At 38.7% G+C, this 25,022-nt stretch overlaps 1 protein-coding gene across 1 annotated transcript in view; it reads left to right on the top strand.

Moving 5' to 3' along the window:
* CNTNAP5 (contactin associated protein like 5) overlaps positions 1 to 25,022 on the top strand; it is a 1,089,942-nt gene that overhangs the window by 248,062 nt on the left and 816,858 nt on the right. The window contains exon 3 of the mRNA XM_018061606.1: positions 14,803 to 14,996. Within this exon, the coding sequence (XP_017917095.1) occupies positions 14,803 to 14,996 (194 nt within the window). The remainder of the gene's footprint in view (positions 1 to 14,802; positions 14,997 to 25,022) is intronic.

The raw sequence follows: 25,022 nt of genomic DNA, 5'->3' as shown, positions 1-25,022 counted from the left end.
ATAAGCAGGGTGACAATATACAGCATTGACGTACTCCTTTTCCTATTTGGACCAGTCTGTTGTTCCATGCCCAGTTCTAACTGTTGCTTCCTAACCTGCATATAGGTTTCTCAAGAGGCAGGTCAGATGGTCTGGTATTCCCAACTCTTTCAGAATTTTCCAGAGTTTACTGTGATCCACACAGTCAAAGGCTTAGGTGTAGTCAACAAAGCACAAATAGATGTTTTTCTGGAACTCTCTTTCTTTTTTGATGGTCCAGCAGATGTTGCCAATTTGATCTCTGATTCCTCTGCCTTTTCTAAAACAAGCTTGAACATCTGGAAGTTCATGGTTCTCGTGTTGCTGAAGCCTGGCTTGGAGAATTTTGAGCATAGCCCATGAGATGAGTGCAATTGTGCGGTAGTTTGAGCATTGTTTAGCATTGCCTTTCTTTGGGATTGGAATGAAAATGGACCTTTTCCAGTCCTGTGGCCACTGCTGAGTTTTCCAAATTTGCTGGCTTATTGAGTGCGGCACTTTCACAGCATCATCTTTCAGCATTTTAAACAGCTCATCTGGAATTCCATCACCTCTACTAGCTTTGTTCGTAGTGATGCTTCCTAAGGCCCACTTGACTTCACATTCCAGGATGTCTGGTTCTAGGTGAGCGATCATACCATTGTGATTATCTGGGTTGTGACGATTTTTTTTATACAGTGCTTCTGTGTGTTCTTGCCACCTCTTCTTAATATCTTCTGTTTCTGTTAGGTCCATACAATTTCTGTTCTTTATCAAGCCCATCTTTGCATGAAATGTTCCGTTGGTATCTCTAATTTTCTTGAAGAGATCTCTAGTGTTTCTTATTCTGTATAACTGTGCTGCCTAACAAAATAGCCACTAGCTACACACGGCTATTGAAATATGGCTAATACCACTTAGGAACTGAAGTTTTCATTTAAGTAAAATTAAATTTAAATAAACATAGTTGGCTAGTGGCTACCATATTGAACAATGTAGTTCTAGAATCTTTCCAAGTTTGATATACGTGACCCTCTCACCTAAGTATCTAAAAGTACCCGGTTGTTTTATGTGTATATGAATCAGTCCTTGTCCTGCAAGGGGAATAAATGTTAGATATGCTCCTTGGGATCAAACTTTACATTTTTGGAATTCCAAATAACTTCCTGCTCACCTTTCTCACTTCTTATGTAACGTCTGAAATTTGAAATGTGCAGCCAGATACATTTTTCTCATCCATGAGGACTTTCATGGCTCCACTCTTTATAAGGGGACATAGTTATAGCAGGACATCATAAAGAAACTGTCTAAGTGAAGAGTATCAGAACCCTTCCAAGCAATAATACAGCTCTCTTCCATAAATACAGGCAGATGTGTCCAAGGAGACACACTGTCACAAAGGCTATTAGTGTCTGTATTCCTTGGACTTCACCACTTCACTACAAGAACAAGATCTTAAGAACTGAGCTGAGATGGGAATTCTTGTTCAATTATTTCTGGGGCAGTGATCTGGAGACAGTTTTTGCTGTAAGATGGCAGGTGGTGGAGGAAGCTAGCAAGATATGTGATCTCAACTGAAGTCTAGGGATACCAAGGGGAAGTTCTAGACCACAGATTGCACCATGAATATCAGTTGCCTTGAGGCATTGGGAACCACATTTAGAACCTTGTACTCCATAATTGGGGTACACTAGGATGGGAAGCAGTAGCAGACAGAAGAAGAAACAGACAGTTCTAGTTGTCAGTGAGCACATAGCTGGAGATTGACTCCAACTGCTGAAGGGGATCAGAGTAGAGCCCTAAGACATCCCCAGCAGTACCACTTCTGACCTGAATAACTACACCTTCTCTTCTCTGCCTTCTTAACTTTCTATATTTTAAACATGGCTATGCCCTCCAGGAACCTTCAATCAATACTTGACCCCAATGTCCTCCAGGTTTGTTGGTATAAGCCAAAGTGCATCCTACACAGTGGGACTGAGCTCACACATAGGGCTGGCTGGCTCGTGGATGCACTATGTATTAACTTCCCTTTCTTCCTTGCCTCAGCTCCGTTACCCTCACCTTGCTTCCTAGGGTCAAGTTCCCAAGTGAACTGCTTACACTCAACTCCATGTCTCCTAGTTGACTTCTGAGGAAGCCAAACTAAGTAACCCACATAGAGTGCAAGTTTCCCCCTGCTTCCGCCAGGTATTGCTCCTAGGGATTCCTTAATTATGATAACAGGGTCTCATTTGGATCCAAATTCTCCCTTTTACATGAATCTCCTTTTATGATTTTCCTTTTTTCTCCCTACAAATTGGCCTCAACATGGTCAAAAGGCAAATGAAAATATGCTTAACATCTCTAATTATTGGAGAATTGCAAAATCAAAATTACAGTGAGTTATCACCTCACACCTGTCAGAATGGCTGTCATCAAAAAAAAAAAAATCTACAGACAATAAATGCTGGAAAGGATGTGGAAAAAAGGAAATCCTCCTACACTATTTGTGGAAGTGTAAATTGGTACAGCCACTATGGAAAACAGTATGGAGATTCCTTGAAAAACCAAAAATAGAACTATCATATGACCCAGAAATCCTGCTCCTGGGCATAAACCTAGAGAAAACCATATTTTGTAAAGATACTTGCAGCCTAATATTTATTGCAATGCTATTTGCAATAGCCAAGACAAAGAAACAATCTAATTGTTCAATAACAGATGGATGGATAAAGAAAAAGAGGTACAACAATGGAATACTATTCAACCAGAAAAAGAATGAAATAATGCCATTAGTAGCAACATTGGATGGACCAGAGCTTATCACAATAGGTTCAGTAAGTCAGACAGACATAGACAAATGTCATAAGATATCACTTATAAGTGAAAGCCAATTAAAATGATACAGATGAATTTATTTACAAAATAGAAACAGACTCACTGACCTGTGAGAAATCAAAATTATGATTATCAAAGGGGAAACATAGAGGGAAATGATAAATTAGCAGTTTGAGATTAACACATACACACTACTCTATATGGGACTTCCCAGGTGGCTCCGTGTTAAAAAAAAAAATCTGCCTGCCAATGCAGAAACTATGAGTTCCATCTCTGGGTCAGGAATATTCCCTGAAGAAGGGAATGGTAACCCACTCCAGTGCTCTTGCCTGGGAAATCTCATGGACAGAGGAGCCTGGCAAGGTAGAGTCCATGGAGTCACAATAGTCGTACAGGACTTAGTGACTAAACCACCACCACCCACTACTATATATAAAATATATAATCAAGAAGCACTTATTATCTGGCACAGGGAACTCTACTCAATATTCTGCAATAACATATAAGGGAAAATAATCTGAAAAAAGTGGAAATTTATATGTATACATACATATATATATGTATGTATTCAGTTCAATTCATTTCAGTCGCTCAGTCATGTCTGACTCTTTGAGAGCCCTTGTACTGAAGTATGCCAAGCCTCCCTGTCCATCACCAACTCCTGGAGTTTACTCAAACTCATGTCCATCGAGTTGATGATGCCATCCAACCATCTCATCCTCTGTCATCCCCTTCTCCTCCTACCTTCAATCTTTCCCAGCATCAGGGTCTTTTCCAGTGAGTCAGTTCTTTGCATCAGGTGGCCAAAGTATTGAAGTTTCAGCTTCAGCATCAGTTCTTCCAATGAATATTCAGGACTGATTTCCTTTAGGATGGACTGGTTGGATCTCCTTGCAGTCCAAGGGACCCTCAAGAGTCTTCTCCAACACCACAGTTCAAAAGCATCAATTCTTCGGCACTCAGCCTTCTTCACAGTCCAACTCTCACATCCATACATGACTACTGGAAAAAAATATAGCTTTTACTAGACAGACCTTTGTTGGCGAAGTAATGTCTCCACTTTTTAATATGCTGTCTAGGTTGGTCATAACTGTTCTTCCAAGGAATAAGTGTCTTTTAATTTCATGTCTGCAGTCATCATCTGCAGTGATTTTGGAGTCGAAAAAAATAAAATCTGTCACTGTTTCCCCATCTATTTGCCATGAAGTGATGGGACTGGATGCCATGATCTTAGTTTTATGAATTTTGAGTTTTAAGCCAACTTTTTCACTCTCCTCTTTCACTTTCATCAAGAGGCTCTTTAGTTCTTCTTTGCAGGTTTCTCAAGAGGCAAATCAGGTGGTCTGATGTTCCCATCTCTTGAAGAATTTTCCACAGTTCATTGTGATCCACACAGTTGAAAGCTTTGAGTAATCAACAAAGCAGAAGTAGATTTTTTTTGGAACTCTCTTTCTCTTTTGCTGATCCAATGAATGTTGGCAGTTTAATCTCTGTTTCCAATGAGCCATGCCGTGTAGGGCCACCCAAGATGGACAGGTCATGGTGGAGTGTTCTGACAAAATGTCATCCTCTGGAAAAGGTTTGGCAAACCACTTCAGCATTCTTACCTTGAGAACCCCATGAACAATATGAAAAGGCAAAAAGATAGGATACTGAAAGATGAACTCCCCAGGTTGGTAGGTGCCCAATATACTACTGGAGATCAGTGGAGAAAAAACTTCAGAAAGACTGAAGAGATGGAGCCAAAGCAAAAACAACACCCAGTTATGGATATGACTGATGATGGAAGTAAAGTCTGATTCTGTAAAGAGCAATATTGCATAGGAACCTGGAATGTTAGGTCCATGAATCAAGGCAAATTGAAAGTAGTCAAACAGGAGATGGCAAGAGTGAACATAGACGCTTTAGGAATCAGTGCACTAAATTGCACTGGAATGGGTGAATTTAACTCCAGTGACCATTATATCTACTACTGTGGGAAGAATCCCTTAGAAAAAATGGAGTAGCCATCATAGTCAACAAAAAAGTCTGAAACGCAGTACTTGGATACAATCTCAAAAAGATAAAATGATCTCTGTTCGTTCCCAAGGCAAACCATTCAGTATGACAGTAATCCAAGTCTATGCCCTGACCAGTAATGCTGAAGAAGCTGAAGTTGAACGGTTCTATGAAGACCTACAAGACCTTCTACAACTAACATCCAAAAAAGATGTCCTTTTCATTATAGGGGACTGGAATGCAAAAGCAGGAAGTCAAGAAACACCTGGAGTAACAGGCAAATTTGGCCTTGGAGTACAGAATGAAGCAGGGCAAATGCTAATAGAGTTTTGCAAGAGAATGCACTGGTCATATAAATATGACTTACTTTGCTGTACACCTGAAACTAACACAACAATGTAAACCAACTATTTGTTGTTCTTGTTTTAGTTGCTGAGTCATCTGACTCTTTTGTGACCCCATGGACTATAGTGCAACAGGCTCCTCTGTACATGAGATTTCCCAAGCAAAAATACTGGAGTGGATTGCCATTTCCTTCTCCAGAGGATCTTTACCACCCAGAGATTGAATCTGTGTCTCCTGCATTGGCAAGTGGATTCTTTATCGCTGAGCCACCAGGGAAGCAAACCAACTATACTTAAATATCAAATAAAAATTCAAGAAATAGGGCATCTCCAGATCTTCCTACTAGTTTTTACACATTTTGAAGTGCACAGGGTGTTTGATTGAATTCTTACTTACTTTTCCCCCAAGAGGCTCCCTAGTCCCTAAATAAATGTGTGAATAGAAGTGTTGGAGCCCTGGCCAGAGCCATCCAGCAACACCTAGATCCTACCACACATGTCCATGGGCAAAATGATAATACTCAGTTACCAGCCAGTGTGAAATTGCCCAGTTTCAGCCAATAGCCTTCTAGTGTCAGAAGTCCTTTCCCAGCCACATGTCCTGTTCTACATGGAAGATCATCATGTGTTGTGTCTAGGTATGAAGGTTATAAGCATGTTTGTGAATCTTGATTTTACTCTTACCCACACTGTATAAAGTGTATAGGAGAGTCCCAGTAGAAACCTGTGTATAACATTTTGTGCTCATTTCCAATGTTTGACATCAATCCAGTCTCATTTTACCTTTCTGAGTTAGAAGTGGAAATCAGTGTAGAAATGGAGGTAGTTCTGCCTTCTCTACCAGTTTTTCTGTTATGTGAGTGGAGCCTAGCCTAGCATGTAAAGTTAGGTATAAGTACCATGGTTTGCAAGGTTGAACAGGGAAATGGATCTCTTCTCTTACTTAAACCTTGCTTAGAATTCTCCCTAAGAATAGCTACTTGTTTACTTAAAATATTGATCCCTGTTGAAACCTCAGGCAGGGTTGAGAAATCTGCAAAAGTTGGTTGGAGATCAGTGTCTCATATAGTCTGGGTAAGCTAGGTAACCTTTTAAGCCTGGCTCATTCCCTGGTAAATGGAAGTTAAAATACTATTGCTGATGGCTATAAGAATCAAGTGAGACACTGAAAAAGAGGTGACATGTAGATTATGTTTCTAGAGACAATTGCTATTATAAACAAGGAACAAGGTGAGCATGCTCTGTCTATGTTGCTGAGAGGCCATGCAGCTGAGTGGTTAAGAACTTGGCTCTGAGTCCCAATTTTCTGAGTTTGAATTCCCTGTTCTGCCACTGATCAATTGTGTGATCTTGGAAAAGCTGATCAACAATTCTGGCCTTAGCTTTTCCTTCTGTTAAGTGGGGATAGTGATACTAGTATCAATCATACAGAGTTCCTGGGATGGTAAGTGAGGTCATGGTTATCAATTGCTTGCAGTTGTATTGTGCGCTGAGAAAGGACTACCCTACAGTCAACTAATATTGTGAGTGAGTGAATACTCAAGGGCGCATAGAAAGAGTATGATGATCAGAAGCAAAAGGATTAATTGGTAGTGAGAAAAAAAAATTGTCCAGGCAAGAACAGAGATGGTATTTCTGAATTCACAAATTTTGAGATTTCCTTTTTAATTTTAAGTCTGACTTTAAGTTATCATCTGCTTTTAGGGGTGAGGGATTGGGGATCAAATTGGAGGAGTGTCCATCTTTAGATCCAGGGTTAGGCCCCTGCATCAGTTATCAAGGGGTGAGTCAAAGAATTTGTCATCTTCAAGCACTCCAGGTGCTTTCTGATGATGGAGCACATTTGATAATTTCATCCAATCTAACCTCGGGACCTGAGCTAGATCTTGAACCAGATCTCTTGGATTTCATTTCCATCTTCTTCCCTAAAGTAAAATCACATAGCATATAGAGTATGATGCTTGGGGTGTGCTAAGAATAAACTAAGTTATAATCTTCAAATTATTCAGGATCCCATGTTCTAGATTCTATACAAATATAAGGTGAAGTTATTTTTCCCTTCTTTTCCTTTGAAATTTCATTAAATTTCTTTCAATTCAAAATGTAGGATTTGTGGGAATTGTAACTACTGATTATTGATACAGCAGCCACAATTACAGAGACCCCTGCCTAAGTTAACACCTACAACATGCCAAGTGCAGGTTTCTCTGTGTATGTTACATCTCAACCTGGAGAACAGTTAAGAAATAGAAAGCTAGTGTGTGTACAGTGTGTCTTAAGAGTAACTGCAAATAGTATCTTCAGGCTACTTTCATCATTTGCAAAAACACATTTATTGTTTGGTGAAAGGAGCAAAATTTTTTGCCATAGTAACCACAGCAACCCTGAGTGTCTTAACTGTTAGCTGTAATGCTGGGAGCATCTTCTAAAGCAGGGGAAAGGCCTTGGCAATTATCACCCAGAAAGTGACCCTTCATTTTAAGAGCTTAGGCTGAAGCTCCTGGGTTTGGAAACTACTTAACTTGATGTGTTAATGAATACTAACATTAATTCCAATTTGGTTAATTTGGGAGGATTAATAAGCTATGGTGGGGAAGGCAGTGGCAACTCACTCCAGTACTCTTGCCTGGCAAATCCCATGGACGGAGGAGCCTGGTAGTCTGTAGTCCATGGGGTTTCTAAGAGTTGGACACGACTGAGCGACTACACTTTCACTTTTTACTTTCATGCATTGGAGAAGGAAATGGCAACCCACTCCAGTGTTCTTGCCTGGAGAATCCCAGGGATGGGGGAGCCAGTGGGCTGCCATCTATGGGGTCACACAGAGTCGGACATGACTGAAGCAACTTAGCAGCAGCAGCAGCAGCAATAAGCTATGATTTTCTAGTGTGGGCAAAAGGAAGCTGTGATTTTCTGTAGACAAATTTGAAGGAATATTTTCACCATTACCCAGTCCCCCTTTTGTTTTGTTTGGATTTGGTTTGGGTCAATCTTTTGTGATTGTATTCTTTGCGAGATAGTGGGGAAAATGACATTGTCTTTCTTCTATCACTGACATAAATTGTTATCATGTATAATACTTAGAATAAATGAAGGAAAAACACTAAAGTGGATAAGGAAGTCTAATTGTGGACACAAGGGTAAAGGGAAATAGGTAAGGTTTGATAATTTTTGTATCAAAAATTGTGATGGTCACACAGAGTTCTATATTATACCACTGGTTCTCAAGTCACTACATATATTATTCATGTAGTAAGCAATGTACAAATGAGTCTTGGTTTATAAAAGAAAGACATGCTGATAATAAAAATTAGGTTATATGCAAAAAGCATAAAAGAATAAAATTACTCATATTTTCATCTCTCAGAAGAAATCACCATACATATTTCTTTTTTATCATGCTTTAATATTGTTGAGGTGATACAACTTACAAAACCTTGCTTTGTTCACTCAAGAGGAGACAGGTCTCATGAAATGGGCAGCAGGAAAAATTGAGTAGAAATAAAGAGTAGTTTCAGAATATTTGTAGATTTCTTGGAAAAATAATATCTCCTCCTACTTGGGCTCCCTGTCAGTTTTGAGAAGTTGAGAGAGGATAGAATCGATTGGGAACCATGGACATATTGGTTACTGCAATGTTGGTTGATAAAAATATACTTCTTGAACTGGCAGCTCAGAATTTCTACTCAAATGCCTCCTCCCTGTGTTTTCCTTCTTTATTGATTTTTGGGCTGTTAGAATGTTATTCTGTTATATAATTGTCTCAAATAGCAGTGCTAGAGTCATGAGTCCCAGGTGTTCTACAAATGCTGGATCTCACTTTCCTCGACTATAATATAGGCATTATTCTATTTACTCCACAGGATATTCTATATGCATTCAGTTCAGTTCAGTCGCACAGTCATGTCTGACTCTTTGCAATTCCATGAATCACAGCACGCCAGGCCTCCCTGTCCATCACCAACTCCTGAAATTCACTCAAACTCATGTCCATCGAGTCTTTGATGCCATCCAGCCACCTCATCCTTGGTCGTCCCCTTCGGCTCCTGCCTCCAATCCCTCCCAGCATCAAAGTCATTTCCAATGAGTCAACTATTCGCATGAGGCTGCCAAAGTGCTGGAGTTTCAGCTTTAGCATCATTCCTTCCAAAGAAATCCCAGAGTTGATCTCCTTCAGAATGGACTGGTTGGATCTCCTTGCAGTCCAAGGGACTCTCAAGACTCTTCTCCAACACCACAGTTCAAAAGCATCAATTCTTCAGCGCTCAGCCTTCTTCACAGTCCAACTCTCACATCCATACATGACTACTGGAAAAACCATAGCCTTGACTAGACGGACATTTGTTGGCAAAATAATGTCTCTGCTTTTTAATATACTATCTAGGTTGGTCATAACTTTTCTTCCAAGGAGTAAGCGTCTTTTAATTTCATGGCTTCAATCACCATCTGCAGTGATTTTGGAGCCCAGAAAAATAAAGTCTGACACTGTTTCCACTGTTTCCCCATCTATTTCCCATGAAGTAATGGGACCAGATGCCATGATCTTCATTTTATGAATGTTGACCTTTAAGCCAACTTGTTCACTCTCCTCTTTCACTTTCAAGAGGCTTTTTAGTTCCTCTTCACTTTCTGCCATAAAGGTGGTGTCATCTGTATATCTGAGTTTATTGATATTTCTCCCAGCAATCTTGATTCCAGCTTATGCTTCATCCAGCCCAGCATTTCTCATGATGTACTCTGCATATAAGTTAAATGCGTGCAATTAAAAAGTGAAAGTGAAGTTGCTCAGTCATGTCCGACTCTTAGCAACCCCATGGACTGCAGCCTACCAGGCTCCTCCGCCCATGGGATTTTCCAGACAAGAACACTGGAGCGGGTTGTCATGTCCTTCTCCAATGTGTGAAAGTGAAAAGTGAAAATGAAGTGACAATATACATCCTTGAGGTACTCCATTCCCTATTTGTAAACAGTCTATTATTTCATGTCCAGTTCTAACTATTGCTTCCTGACCTGCATACAGATTTCTCACGGTAGGTTAAACTGCAGTGTCAAATAGATTTCGACATGTAATAGCTTAAACAAAATAAGTCTTTAGTTCTTGTTAATAACGTAGTTAACATATAATGATGCAAGAATTTAACATCTTTCTATGCTGAGATCCTGACAGTTTCTAGGTCCTTGCTGGCTGCTTCCATCAGTGGTGACAGGAGAAAGCAAGTAGGGAAGAGACCTGATGGCCTGCAGGTGGCATATCTTCTTTCCACTCACATTTTTATGGGGAGAACTTGTCCATAAGGGTATAACTTGAATGGTATTAGGAGCTGAAAAGTGCAATTAATCCATCCACCCTCCATAGTCTTATTACTACAAAAGGAGGAGATAATGGATATTAGTGAATATCCAGCACTGTATTCACATCTTGCAAAACACTGAATAAAAGACATTACAGAGTGAGAACTGAGCATACTTCCTTTCTGTCTTTCCCTGCATTTGAATCTACTCAGGGGAGTAAAAAAAATATATATATATTATCAAACAAAAGGTTAAAAGTACTGTTGCTGAAATTTGGCCAGATTGACTCTCAGAGAATGACTTGGATGAAGTAAAAAGAAATAGCTTTATTGAAGGCCCATGTTTATTGATGAAGTTCAGGCAACTAGTGCTTAAAAGACCCAAATACCCCAAAGGATTTCAGAGACAGGTTTTTAAAAACAAGGTGAGAGAGGGGGGCCCTATGTGGGTGATCAGCTCATGGATATTCTTCTGATTGGTTGGTGGTGAGGTAATTGTGAGTCGGCATCATCAAATTTCTGATTCTAACTTGTCTTGAGTCTACATGCTTATGAACAGCATATCATGAATTTCTTCCACCTGGTGGGGATTGCGACCCCATGGACAGCAGCCTACCAAGCTCCTCCACCCATGGGATTTTCCAGTCAAGAACACTGGAGTGGGTTGTCATGTCCTTCTCCAATGCGTGAAAGTGAAAAGTGAAAAGTGAAAGTGAAGTCACTCAGTCGTGTCTGACTCTTAGCGACCCCATGAACTGCAACCAACCTGGCTCCTCCGTCCATGGATTTTCAAGGCAAGAGTACTGGAGTGGGGCACCATTGCCTTCTTCACTATCTCCTAGAATTTGATCAAATTCATATCCATTGAGTCTGTGATGTTATCTAACCATCTCATCCTCTATTGACCCCTTCTGCTTTTGCCTTCCATCTTTCCCAGCGTCAGGGTCTTTTCCAATGTGTCAGTTTTTCACATCAGGTGGCCAAAGTATTGGAGCTTCAGCTTCAGCAAGAATCTTTTCAATGAATATTCAGGGTTGATTTCCTTTAGAATTGATTGGTTACATCTCTTACTGTCCAAGGTACTCTCAAGGGTCTTCTCCAGCACTACAATTCAAAAGCATCAATTGTTTCATCATAGTACTAGCTAATTATTGGGAGAAAATCGATTGATAACTGGTAGAATATGCCTTATGGCCAAAGTAAGGCCCACTTCATGTTCTATGCCTGCTTTGTTCACAAGCCTGTTCCGAGGTAGTGTCAAGCTCTCTCTGTAATGAGCAGCTAGATGGGGGTTCATAAAATTCTCAGTACCAAGAATGGGTGCAATCGACTCCTCCTGAGATGGCAAGAATGTAGTCTGGGACATGACTAAAATGATTTTCAGTGACATAGGTTGAAATCAAAAAGGATTTATTGGTTAACCCTTCTAAATTAAAAAATCCAATGAGTCAGCCAATGCAATACTCTGAGCAAGGTTCTTATTTCTTTTTTCTTTAGTTGAAGTATAGTTGATTAACAATGTCATGTTAGTTTCAAGTGTACAGCACAATGAATCAGTTATATATCCATATATATCTATTTTTTCAAATTATTTTCTATTATAGGTTATCACAGAACATTGAGTATAGTTCCCTGTGCTATATATCAATAATAGATCTTTGTTCTCATAGTACATATCTGTTAATCCCTAATTTGTAATTTATGCATCCCTCCTTTTCCCTTCACAGCCGTAAATTTGTTTTCTATGTTGGCAAGTCTATTTTTGTTTTATATACTGCATTCATTTGTTACATTTTGTAGATTCTACATATAAACAATATCATATGATATTTGTTTTTGTCTGGCTTACATCTCTTAGTATGATAATCTCTAGGTCCATTCATGTTGTTGCAAATGGCATTATTCCATCCTTCTCTATGGCTGAGTAATATTCCATTCTATATATGTACCACATCTTCCTTATTCACTATCAGTTGATGGACACTTATGTTGCTTACATATCTTGGTTATTGTAAATAATGCTACCATGAACATTGGGGTGCATCCATAGCATAGACATTCTACAATAGGTCCCACTCAGGATTCAGATGCCTTGTAGACTCTTGGGTCAGTAAGAATGAATACATTCCTCTTTGTTGCTATGTAAAATGAAAACAGAAAATTTAGGCCACAAGTCTTCCAAAGAAGGAAGAAATTATATGGATCTTCTGCAGAGTTCCAGTGTGTCACATGATAAATTTCCAGGGCCCAAAAGCTTAGGTTTATATGCTAGAAAGTTCCTGTGTGTCAAACGTATGGACTCACAGGGAGACCCACAGTTGGGATCTTCTCTTTCATGTCTCTCTGAGATGTTGCATGTGCTGTTTACTTGGCCCTTGGTTTCTCCAACTTTGTCTCACCTTGTTTGCTGGGAAACCATGCTTCCTTCAGCTTGCAGCTCCATTATCACTGTCTCTTGGTCTTTCTGATCACCTACTGAGGCATTCTATAATCTGTGTTTCTATTGAACCTTGTGTTTACTTCACTGAAGGTTTTCTTTCACATCACATTACATATTTTTGTTTGTGTGTCCCTCTCTCTCATTACCCAGCACACTCCTGATGCTCAGTGAGGATCTGTTGTATGAGTGATCACTAACTTTTCAAAGACATAGTTAATGATCCTGAATATTTGCATCCACAGAAAAATGTCTGGCCCATGGCAGATTCACAGCATGTATTTGGAGAGAGCTAAGGATTAGGGAAAAGAAAGAGAAGAATGAAAAAAGAAAGCAAAGAAGGGAACAAGAAAAGACCAGTCAGAGAGAGGATATAAGTCATATTAAAGGTTACGGTTGTAAAAAAATAGAAAGTAGATCAAATAAATCCCATTAGGAATCCAGAAGAAGAAAACTATAATAATGGATAAAAAAAGGGAAAAATCACAGAAGAAACAACATTTGAGTTGAATCTTAAACCACAGAAGAGAATTTAATGGAAGAGAACAATGAAAATTGGGTCAAGAATGTTTTGTACATCACTGTTTACAATAGCCAAGACATAGAAGCAGCTTAAATATCCATTGACAGATTAATGGATAAAGAAGATGTGGTTTATGCATACAAGGGAATACTACTCAGCCATAAAAAAAGAATGAAATAATGTCATTTGCCATTTGGATGGACCTAGAGATTATCATCGGAGAAGGCAATGGCACCCCACTCCAGTACTCTTGCCTGGAAAATCCCATGGACGGAGGAGCCTAGTAGGCTGCAGTCCATGGGGTAGCTAAGAGTGGGACACGACTGAGCGACTTCCCTTTCACTTTTCACTTTCATGCACTGGAGAAGGAAATGGCAACCCGTTCCAGCGTTCTTGCCTGGAGAATCCCAGGGACGGGGGAGCCTGGTGGGCTGCCATCTATGGGGTCGCACAGAGTCGGACACAACTGAAGCGACTTAGTAGCAGCAGCAGCAGAGATTATCATAGGGCTTCCCTCTTAGCTCAACTGGTAAAGAATCCACCTAAAATTAAGGTGACCCCAGTTCAATTCCTGGGCCAGGAAGATCCCCTAGAGAAGAATGGACTTCCCATTCCAGTATTCATGGTCTTCCCTGGTGTTTCAGATGGTAAAGAATCACTTGCAATGTGGGAGACCTGGGTTTGATCCCTGGGTTGGGACGATCCCCTGGAGGAGGGCATGGCAACCCACTCCAGTATTCTTGCCTGGAAAATCCCATGGATAGAGGAGCTTGGCAGGCTACAGTCTATAGGGTCACAAAGAGTTGGACATCACTGAGTGACTAAGCACAGCACAGCAGAGAGATTATCATACAAAGTGAAGTCATGGAAAGATAAATATTATATGATATCACTTACATGTGGGATATAAAAAAGTCATATAGATGAATGTATACACAAAACATAAATAGACTCACAGACATAGAAAACAGTCATGGTTACCAAGGGAAAACATGGTGGAGGGGGATAAATCAGGAATTTTGGAATAGCATACAGATCATACACTATATAGGACCTATTATATAGCACAGGGAAGTCTACTCAATATTCTGTGATAACCTAACTGATTTAACCTATAAGGGGAAATAATCTGAAAAAGAATGAATATATGTATAACTGAATCACTTTGCTGCACTCCAGAAACTAATGCAACATTATAAATCACTATATAATCCAATAAAATTTTTTTAAAGTACCAGGGGTTTATGAAGAGAGGTAGGGCATGTTTTGGGGTTATAAGGACGTTTTAGCTGAACACTGTTTTTTTGCTTTGTTTTGTTTTTCTCTTTGAGAGGTGAAAGTCGTGGCTCTGTGAGATGTTGCTACAGCTCTCTCTCTCTGATCCTGTTCCAGGAACTGGCGGTTGGTCCCCAGCAGATTCCAATGCTCAGCAGTGGCTCCAGATGGACCTGGGAAACAGAGTGGAGATTACAGCAGTGGCCACGCAGGGAAGATTCGGAAGCTCTGACTGGGTGACGAGCTACAGCCTGATGTTCAGTGACACAGGACGCAACTGGAAACAGTACAAGCAAGAAGACAGCATCTGGGTAGGACATCTTTTCTCATCAGCTGAATAAAAATGAGATGCGATCATGGTAACCAGGGAACGTTTCTGTCATTTTCCTCTATGCAGATTGCCAGTAACTTGAGAACTATTGAATGCCCATTCAGAAATAATTAGACTTTGTCTAAGTCCTATCTCCAGTATGACTCCAGTTTGTAGCGAAATGAGGATATCTGTTACAAAAAGTTGAGCATTTTCCTCCTTTTCTGGTAACTTGGGAAGTTCACTGACTGGGCCTCAGTTCTTTCTTCAATAAAAACAACTACACCACAGAAGTCTGATCATTAATGAGAAGGTATTGGTTGACTGAGCATGCATTTATTATTTATTTATTATTTGCCAAGTACTTTATGTACCTTGCAATGATGGAATTGGCTCAGTTATGTAACTCAACCAAAGTTATCCAATTGGTGAATCTTGACCTGGAACTCCATAGCCTGGTCTGATTTTAAAGCCACTATGTTCCTCTGCCTCTATTCAAGTTTTGAAAACAATTTAAGTTTATAAATACAAAACAAATATAAATTTTAGGATGATTTTGCCTTTACAGACAATCTTCAGCTTGGAAATAAAGGACAGTTTGGTCCAAGTTGTAGAAAAAAAGTTCCTTCCACACCCCTAGACCCCAAAGAATACCTGAAAGACTGTCCCCAAATTATGAGGTGGGGAAAGGGAGTTAGAGACAGAGAGCAAAAGGCACCCAGAGGAGATTTCAGAAACTCATGCACTAAATAAAATAATGTATTGGTTCCTGTTGCTTTTACTTTAGGGAAGAAAACCCCATGAGACATTTATTTTTTTTTTCGAAATATATGTACTTATAATGTGAAGATTTGGCAGTTGATCACATTATCTTTTCTTCTCATAATCTTCTCAGATTTCTTCCCTCTTAAATCAATCCCAATTATACTTTTAAACTGATGTTTGCACATGCATTTTTCTATATTGCTTTCATTCTTTTGGAAAAAAAAATCTATTTTATATTCACTGTTATTTGTTAATTGCCCACTCATCACAATTCTTAATTGAAATAAAGGTAAACTGTGGATTAAGATTAGTTATGGCAGACTGATTCTGGAGGATATTATAGTAGTCATCTTTATTTTGAGTTGTTTGTCATATTAGGTGGCAACATTTATACAGAACATGGATTTTTTTTCATTTTACAAATAGTCTCTTCTGGAGACTAGTATATTTTTTTTCAACTTTGAAGGCCTCATAAATTTTACAGGTTTTTTTAAATTTTGTTTTTAGTTTGAAAAGAGAAATAAATACCCTTCCCATTTTGAAGACCAATTTAAAGTTTTATGTTGACTTGAGAGGGATAGATAGACATGAGGTTATTTATTTTCTTTGGCATTTTCAATCAGAACTGGTTGTTTCTCAGATTGAATTGAAGTTTTCAGGTCTTTTGTTTAAATATTTTTTAAATCCTAAGCTTCATTTTCTTTAGAATAAAATAAATTGCTTTCAGCTTATTATATGGATCAGGACATAGTTCAAGAATGAACAGTTTCTCTGGGCTTACTTCCACAAAATCCCAAGCCCCTTAAAGGCAGGGGTCTGTCTTATAGGTCAGCCTCCATGACAATTGTTATTGGAGACGTAACATGAACTATTTTTTTGGATGGTTATTGCAACTGCAGAATTACCAGGACTTTCAGAATTGGAGGAAAGGAGACTGTTCCTGTCCCTTACCTCAGCCTCAAAATAGCCTTGATCTTTGGAAGGAGGCAAAAGATGCTAGGTGGGCAGAGGAGAAGAGGCAGGAAACCATTGTATGTAGCACAGTGGTAAATTCTAGCTAAGGCCTCCCCAAAGACACTTACAATGCCTTCAGGGCATTTGGGAGAGGTGGCAGCTTCAGGACCAAATTGTCAGATGCAGATTACCAGGAGGGGAAAAGATCTGTGAAGGGATCATCACCACCCAGTCACAGTGGGCGGGGACATCATGATGAGCCATGCACAGTAACAAGGCTCAAATGTTGAAAAAGAAATGCATGCCCACTTGTATCACTATTGAGGATGCTGACAGCTACTGAACAAAAATCGCACATTTCATTTGTAAGCAAATGTCATTCTGTATACATACAAAGATGTTACAAATTCTGGAGATTCAGTATGAACATCTCTGTAAACAAGAGGCATGAGGCCCACAGAGACCCATCCAAGTTCACATAACCAGACTTTGGTGATGCCAGACTGCAAAACTAAGTTTGGGTCCTAAATATACTCTATTGCCAAACTGTATTTTCTATTACTTCTTTACAACACTCGAATTTTTTCTAATTTTCACAAAACTGATTTACTTTTCTCACCTTAACCTTTTTCAGATCCACTGCAAAATAAGAATGGTAAACTCTATTGTCTATTTCATGCGCTACTTTTAAAATATAAAACTGAGAAAGCACTAATGCCATCTAACTGTGTTTTTTGCACATTTTAAATAGTGCTCAAATTCTCTGAAACTGTATATAGGCCTTATAGTAGGCCATCAAACAGAGACTCAGAGTATTTTACCAAACATTTCATGAGTATATGTAAGATCTGACTTGTGTCTACTATTCATTGATATTTCCATCAGATCGTATTATTGAATAAATAAGTTACCTTGAGGGTTTTTCTTTTTTCATTTTAAACTGAAAATTAGACTATAGATTCACCAGAGTTAGTCCTGATAAACAAGATGAAAGCAATAGCCAAACAAGCAAGTTTTAAAAAAATTATTTAAGTGATTTAACTTTTCAGAAAAAAGTCAGTACCCCACAACATCAATACAAAGTATCGACTTGATTGAGAATGCTGTATCACAGAAGTAGAAAATCTCTTGAATGAGACTTTCACAAGTCTTTTGAAGATCTTCAATTTTCAAATGAGATGGAGTTTGTAATGTTTATTTAAAGTTGATTTACTAAGCAGTAAAACTATAGCATTGAACCTCTCGGATGGAATACCAATTTACTAGTACTCAAGAGGTTTATTTTATTTTGCAAAGTTTATTTCAGAACAAAAATCCTGGACATACTCTTGTGCAACATACAGCAGTAAATATGCATGCTCTAAAAAATCTAATTTCTGGAATTTCTCATCTGGCACTAAATGGAATGTTCAGGAATGAGGCCACTGAGCAGCTGCTTAATGATGTACTATGATTTATGAGTAAGCCAGAGTCCCCACTTCACTAAATAATCAGATGTGAAAGTGTCTCAGGGACAAGCTTATCAAGACTTTTAGAGTCTTCAGTTCAGTTCAGTTCACTTCAGTCTCTCAGTCCTGTCCAACTCTTTGTGAACCTATGGACTGCAGCACACCAGGCCTCCCTGTCCATCACCAGCTCCCAGAGACCAAACTCATGTCCATCCAGTCGGTGATGCCATCCAACCATCTCATCCTCCTTCGTCCCCTTCGCCTCCTGCCTTCAATCTTTCCCAGCATCAGGGTTTTTTTCCAATAAGTCAGCCCTTTGCATCAGGTGGTGAAAGTATTGGAGTTCCAGCTTCAACATCAGTCCCTCCAATGAACACCCAGGACTGATCTCCTTTAGGATGGACTGGTTGGATCTCCTTGCAGTTCAAGGGACTCTCAAGATCTACAGTTCAAAAGCATCAATTCTTTGGCCCTCAGGTTTCTTTACAGTCCAACTCTGACATCCATATACAACTACTGGAAAAACCATAGCCTTGACTTGATGGACTTTTGTTAACAAAGTAATGTCTCTGCTCTATAATGTGCTGTCTAGATTGGTCATAACTTTCCTTCCAAGAAGCAAGCATCCTTTAATTTCATGGCTGTATTCACCATCTGTAGTGATTTAGAATCACTTTTAGATTCAAATTTTTTTCTTTATAAAATTTTTTGTATTTTTCTGTATTTTGAAAATTTCTTTTTTTTAATTTATTTATTTTAATTGGAGGCCAATTACTTTACAATATTGTAGTGGTTTTTGCCATACATTGACATGAATCAGCCATAGGTGTACATGTGTTCCCCATCCTGAACCACCCCTCCCACCTCCCTCCCCATCCCATCCCTCTGGGTCATCCAAGTGCACCAGCCCCAAGCACCCTGTCTCATGCATCGAACCTGGACTGGCAATCTGTTTCACATATGATAATATACATGTTTCAATGCTATTCTCTCAGTTTATCCCACCTTCGCCTTCTCCCACAGAGTCCAAAACACTATTCGATACATCTCTGTCTCTTTTGCTGTCTCGCATATAGGGTTATCGTTACCATCTTTCTAAATTCCATATATATGTGTTAGTATACTGTATTGGTGTTTTTCTTTCTGGCTTACTTCACTCTGTATAATAGGCTCCAGTTTCCCCCACATCATTAGAACTGATTCAAATGTATTATTTTTAATGGCTTAGTAATATTCCATTGTGTATATGTACCACTGTTTTCTTATCCATTCATATGCTGATGGACATCTAGGTTGCTTCCATGTCCTGGCTATTGTAAACAGTGCTGCGATGAACACTGGGGTGCATGTGTCTCTTTCAGTTCTGGTTTCCTTGGTATGTATCTGCAGCAGTGAAATTGGCATATGGCAGTTCTATTTCCAGTTTTTTAAGGAATCACCACACTGTTCTCCATAGTGGCTGTACTAGTTTGCATTCCCATCAACAGTGTGAGAGGGTTCCCTTTTCTCCACACCCTCTCTAGCATTTGTTTGTAGATTTTTGGATAGTAGCCATTCTGACCAGCTGAGATGGTACCTCATTGTGGTTTTGCTTTGCATTTCTTTGATAATGAGTGATGTTGAGCATTTTTTCATGTGTTTGTTAGCCATCTGTATGTCTCCTTTGGGGAAATGTCTGTTTAGTTCTTTGGCCTATATTTTGATTTGGTCATTTATTTTTCTGGAATTGAACTACAGGAGTTCCTTGTATATTTTTGAGATTAATTCTTTGCTTTGTTTGCTATTATTTTCTCCCATTCTGGAGGCTGTCTTTTCACCTTGCTTATAGTTTCTTTCGTTGTGCAAAAGCTTTTAAGTTTAATTAGGTCCCATTTGTTTATTTTTGCTTCTATTTCCATTAATCTGGGAGGTGGTTCATAGAGGATCCTGCTGTGATTTATATCGGAGAGTGTTTTGCCTATGTTTTCCTCTAGGGGTTTTATAGTTTCTGGCCTTACGTTTAGATCTTTAATCCATTTTGAGTTTATTTTTGTGTATGGTGTTAGAAAGTGACCTAGTTTCATTCTTTCACAAGTGGTTGATCAGTTTACCCAGCACCACTTGGTAAAGAGATTGTCTTTTCTCCATTGTATATTCTTGCCTCCTTTGTGAAAGATAAGGTGTCAATAGGTGCATGGATTTATCTCTGTGCTTTCTATTTTGTTCCATTGATCTATATTTCTGTCTTTGTGCCAGTACCATACTGTCTTGATGACTGTGGCTTTGTAGTACAGCATGAAGTCAGGAAGGTTGATTCCTCTAGTTCCATTCTTCTTTCTCAAGATTGCTTTGCCTCTTCAAGGTTTTTTGTATTTCCATACAAATTGTGAAATTATTTGTTCTAGTTCTGTGAAAAATACCGTTGGTAGCTTGATAGGGATTGTATTGAATCTATAGATTGCTTTCGGTAGTATACTTATTTTCACTATATTAATTTTTCCAATCCATAACTATGGTATATTTCTCCATCTATTTGTGTCCTCTTTGATTTCTTTCACCAGTGTTTTATAGTTTTCTATATATAGGTCTTTTGTTTCTTTAGGTAGATGTATTCTTAATTATTTTATTCTTTTTGTTGCAGAGGTGAATGGAATTGTTTCCTTAATTTCTCTTTCTGTTTTCTCATTGCTGGTGTCTAGGAATGTAAGGGATTTCTCTGTGTTAATTTTATATCCTGCAACTTTACTATAGTCATTGATTAGCTCTAGTAAATTTCTGGTAGAGTCTTTAGGGTTTTCTATGTAGAGGATCATGTCATCCGCAAACAGTGAGAGTTTTACTTCTTTTCCAATCTGGATTATTTTATTTCTTTTTCTGCTCTTATTGCTGTGGCCAAAACTTCCAAAACTATGTTGAATAGTAGTGGTGAGAGTGGGCACCCTTGTCTTGTTCCTGACTTTAGGGATAATGCTTTCAATTTTTCACCATTGAGGATAATGTTTGCTGTGGGCTTGTCATATATAGCTTTTATATGTTGAGGTATGTTCTTTCTATTCCTGCTTTCTGGAGAGGTTTTATCATAAATGGATGTTGAATTTTGTCAAAGGCTTTCTCTGCATCTATTATGACCAATCTAGGTAGCATATTAAAAAGCAGAGACATTACTTTGCCAACAATGGTCCATATAGTCAAGGAAATGGTTTTTCCAATGGTTATGTATGGATGTGAGAGTTGGACTGTGAAGAAAGCTGAGCACTGAAGAATTGATGCTCTTGAACTGTGGTGTCGGAAAAGACTCTTGAGAGTCCCTTGGACTGCCAGGAGATCCAACCAGTCCATCCTAAAGGAGATCAGTCCTGAGTGTTCATTGGAGGGACTGATGCTATAGCTGAAACTCCAATACTTTGGTCACCTCATGTGAAGAGTTGATTCATTGGAAAAGACCTTGATGCTGGGAGGGATTGAGGTCAGGAGGAGAAGGGGACAACAGAGGATGAGATGGCTGGATGGCATCACCGACTTGATGGACATGAGTTTGAATAAACTCCAGGAGTTGGTGATGGACTGGGAGGCCTGGTGTGCTGTGATTCACGGGGTCACAAAGTCAGACACGACTGAGTGACTGAACTGAACTGAACTCATTGAGATAATCATATCATTTTTATCTTTCAAACTGTTAATGTAGTGTATTACATTGATTAATTTGTGAATATTAAAGAATCTTTGCATCCCTGGGATAAAGCCCACTTGGGCATGATGTATGATCTTTTTATATGCTATTGGATTCTGTTTGCCAGAATTTTGCTAATGTTTTTTGCATCTATGTTCATCAGTGATATTGGCTTATAGTTTTCTTTTTTTGTGGCATCTTTGTCTGGTTTTGGTATTAGGGTGATGGTGGCCTCATAGAATGAATTTGGAGACTTACCTTCCTCTGCAATTTTCTGGAAGAGTTTGAGTAAGATAGGTGTTAGCTATTCTCTAAATTTTTGGTAGAATTCAGCTGTGAAGCCATCTGGTCCTGGGCTTTTGTTTGCTGGAAGATTTCTGATTATAGTTTATATTTCCATGCTTTTGATGGGTCTGTTAAGATTTTCTACTTCTTCCTGGTTCAGTTTGGGAAAGTTATTCTTTTCTAAGAATTTGTCCATTTCTTCCAAGTTATCCATTCTATTGGCATATAGTTGCTGATAGTAGTCTCTTATGATCCTTTGTATTTCTGTGTTGCCTGTTGTGATTTCTCCATTTTCATTTCTAATTTTGTTCGTTTGATTCTTCTGCGTTTGTTTCTTGATGAGAAGGGTTAATGGTTTGTCACTTTTATTTATCTTCTCAAAGAACCAGCTTTTGGCGTTCTTGATTTTTGCTATGGTCTCTTTTGCTTCTTTTGCATTTATTTCTGCCCTAATTTTTAAGATTTCTTTCCTTCTCCTAACCATGGGATTCTTCACTCCTTCCTTTTCTTTTTTTTTTTTTTTTCACTCCTTCCTTTTCTAGTTGCTTTAGGTGCAAGGTTAGGTTATTTAGTTGACTTTTTTTTGTTTCTTTAGGTAAGCCTGTATTGCTATGAACCTTCCCCTTAGCAGTGCTTTTACAGTGTCCCATAGGTTTTGGGTTGATGTGATTTCATTTTGATTCATTTCTATGCATATTTTTTTCTGTGATTTGTTCGTTATTCAAGGCATGTTGTTTAGCCTCCATATGTTGAAATTTTTAATAGTTTTTTTCCTGTTCAGTTCAGTTCAGTTCAGTTCAGTCGCTCAGTCGTGTCCGACTCTGCGACCGCATGAACTGCAGCACACCAGGCCTCCCTGTCCATCACCAACTCCCGGAGTTCACTCAGACTCACATCCATCAAGTCAGTGATGCCATCCAGCCATCTCATCCTCTGTTGTCCCCTTCTCCTCCTGCCCCCAATCCCTCCCAGCATCAGAGTCTTTTCCAATGAGTCAACTCTTTGCATGAGGTGGCCAAAGTACTGGAGTTTCAGCTTTAGCATCATTCCTTCCAAAGAAATCCCAGGGTTGATCTCCTTCAGAATGGACTGATTGGATCTCCTTGAAGTCCAAGGGACTCTCAAGAGTCTTCTCCAACACCACAGTTCAAAAGCATCTAATCTTACTGCATTGTGGTCAGAAAAGATGCTTGGAATGATTTCAATATTTTTTTTAAATTTATCAAGGCTAGATTTATGACCCAGAATATGATCTATCCTGGAGAAGGTTCCATGTGTGCTTGAGAAAAAGGTGAAATTCATTGTTTGGGGGTGAAATGTCCTATAGATATCAATTAAGTCTAACTGATCCATTGAGTAATTTAAAGTTTGTGTTTCCTTGTTAATTTTCTGTTTAATTGATCTATCCATAGGTGTGAGTGGGGTATTAAGGTCCCCCACTATTATTGTGTTATTATTAATTTCCCCTTTCATACTTGTTAGCATTATCCTTACATATTACAGTGCTCCTTCATTGGGTGCACATATATTTATAATTATTATATCTTCTTCTTGGATTGATCCTTTGATCATTATGTAGTGTTCTTCTTTGTCTCTTTTCACAGCCTTTATTTTAAAGTCTATTTTATCTGATATGAGTATTGCTATTCCTGCTTTCTTTTGGTCTCCTTTTGCGTGAAATATCTTTTTCCAGCCCTTCACTTTCAGTCTGTATGTGTCCCTTGTTTTGAGGTGGGTCTCTTGTAGACAGCATATTATAGGGGTCTTGTTTTTGTATCCATTCAGCCCGTCTTTGTCTTTTGGTTGGTGCATTCAACCCATTTACATTTAAGGTAATTATCAATAAATATGATCCTTTTGCCATTTACTTTGTTGTTTTGGGTTTGAGTTTATACACCCTTTCTGTGTTTCCTGTCTAGAGAAGATCCTTTAGCATTTGTTGAAAAACTGATTTGGTGGTGCTGAATTCTCTCAGCTTTTGCCTGTCTGTAAAGCTTTTGATTTCTCCTTCATATCTGAATGAGATCCTTGCTGGGTACAGTTATCTGGGTTGTAGGTTTTTTTCTTTCATCACTTTAAGTATGTTCTGCCATTCCCTTCTGACCTGAAGAGTTTCTATTGAAAGATCAGCTGCTATCCTTATGGGAATCCCTTTGTGTGTTATTTGTTGTTTTTCCCTTGCTGCTTTTAATATTTGTTCTTTGTGTTTGATCTTTGTTAATTTGATTAATAGGTGTCTTGTGGTGTTTCACCTTGGGTTTATCCTGTTTGGGACTCTGGGTTTCTTGGACTTGGGTGACTATTTCCTTCCCCATTTTAGGGAAGTTTTCAACTATTATCTACTCAAGTATTTTCTCATGGCCTTTCTTTTTGTCTTCTTCTTCTGGGACTCCTCTGATTCTAATGTTGGGATGTTTAACATTGTCCCAGGTGTCCCTGAGGTTGTCCTTATTTCTTTAAATTCCTTTTTCTTTTTTCCTCTCTGCTTCATTTATTTCTACCATTCTATCTTCTACCTTACTTAACCTATATCTGCTTCAGTTATTCTACTGTTGTTCCCCTCCAGGGTGTTTTTTTTTTTAAATCTCATTTATTGCATTATTCATTATTAATTGACTTTAAAAAAAATTTCTTCTAGGTCCTTGTTAAACATTTCTTGCATCTTCTCAATCCTTATTTCCAGTCTATTTATCTGTAACTACATTTTGTTTTCAAGATTTTGGATTATTTTTACTATCATTATTCAGAATTCTTTTTCAGGTAGACTCTCTATCTCCTCCTCTTAAGTTTGGTTTGGTGGGCATTTACCATGTTCCTTTACCTGCTGAGTATTTCTCTGCCTTTTCATCTTGTTTAGATTGCTGTGTTTGGGGTGGCCTTTCTGTATTCTGGCAATTTGTGGTTCCTCTTTATTGTGGAGGTTCCT

Source organism: Capra hircus, chromosome 2 (genome assembly GCF_001704415.2).
Source record: "Capra hircus breed San Clemente chromosome 2, ASM170441v1, whole genome shotgun sequence".
Classification (NCBI taxonomy): Eukaryota; Metazoa; Chordata; class Mammalia; order Artiodactyla; family Bovidae; genus Capra; species Capra hircus.
Note: the sequence above shows the minus strand (reverse complement) of the source record. Positions and strands in the feature narration are given on the sequence as shown.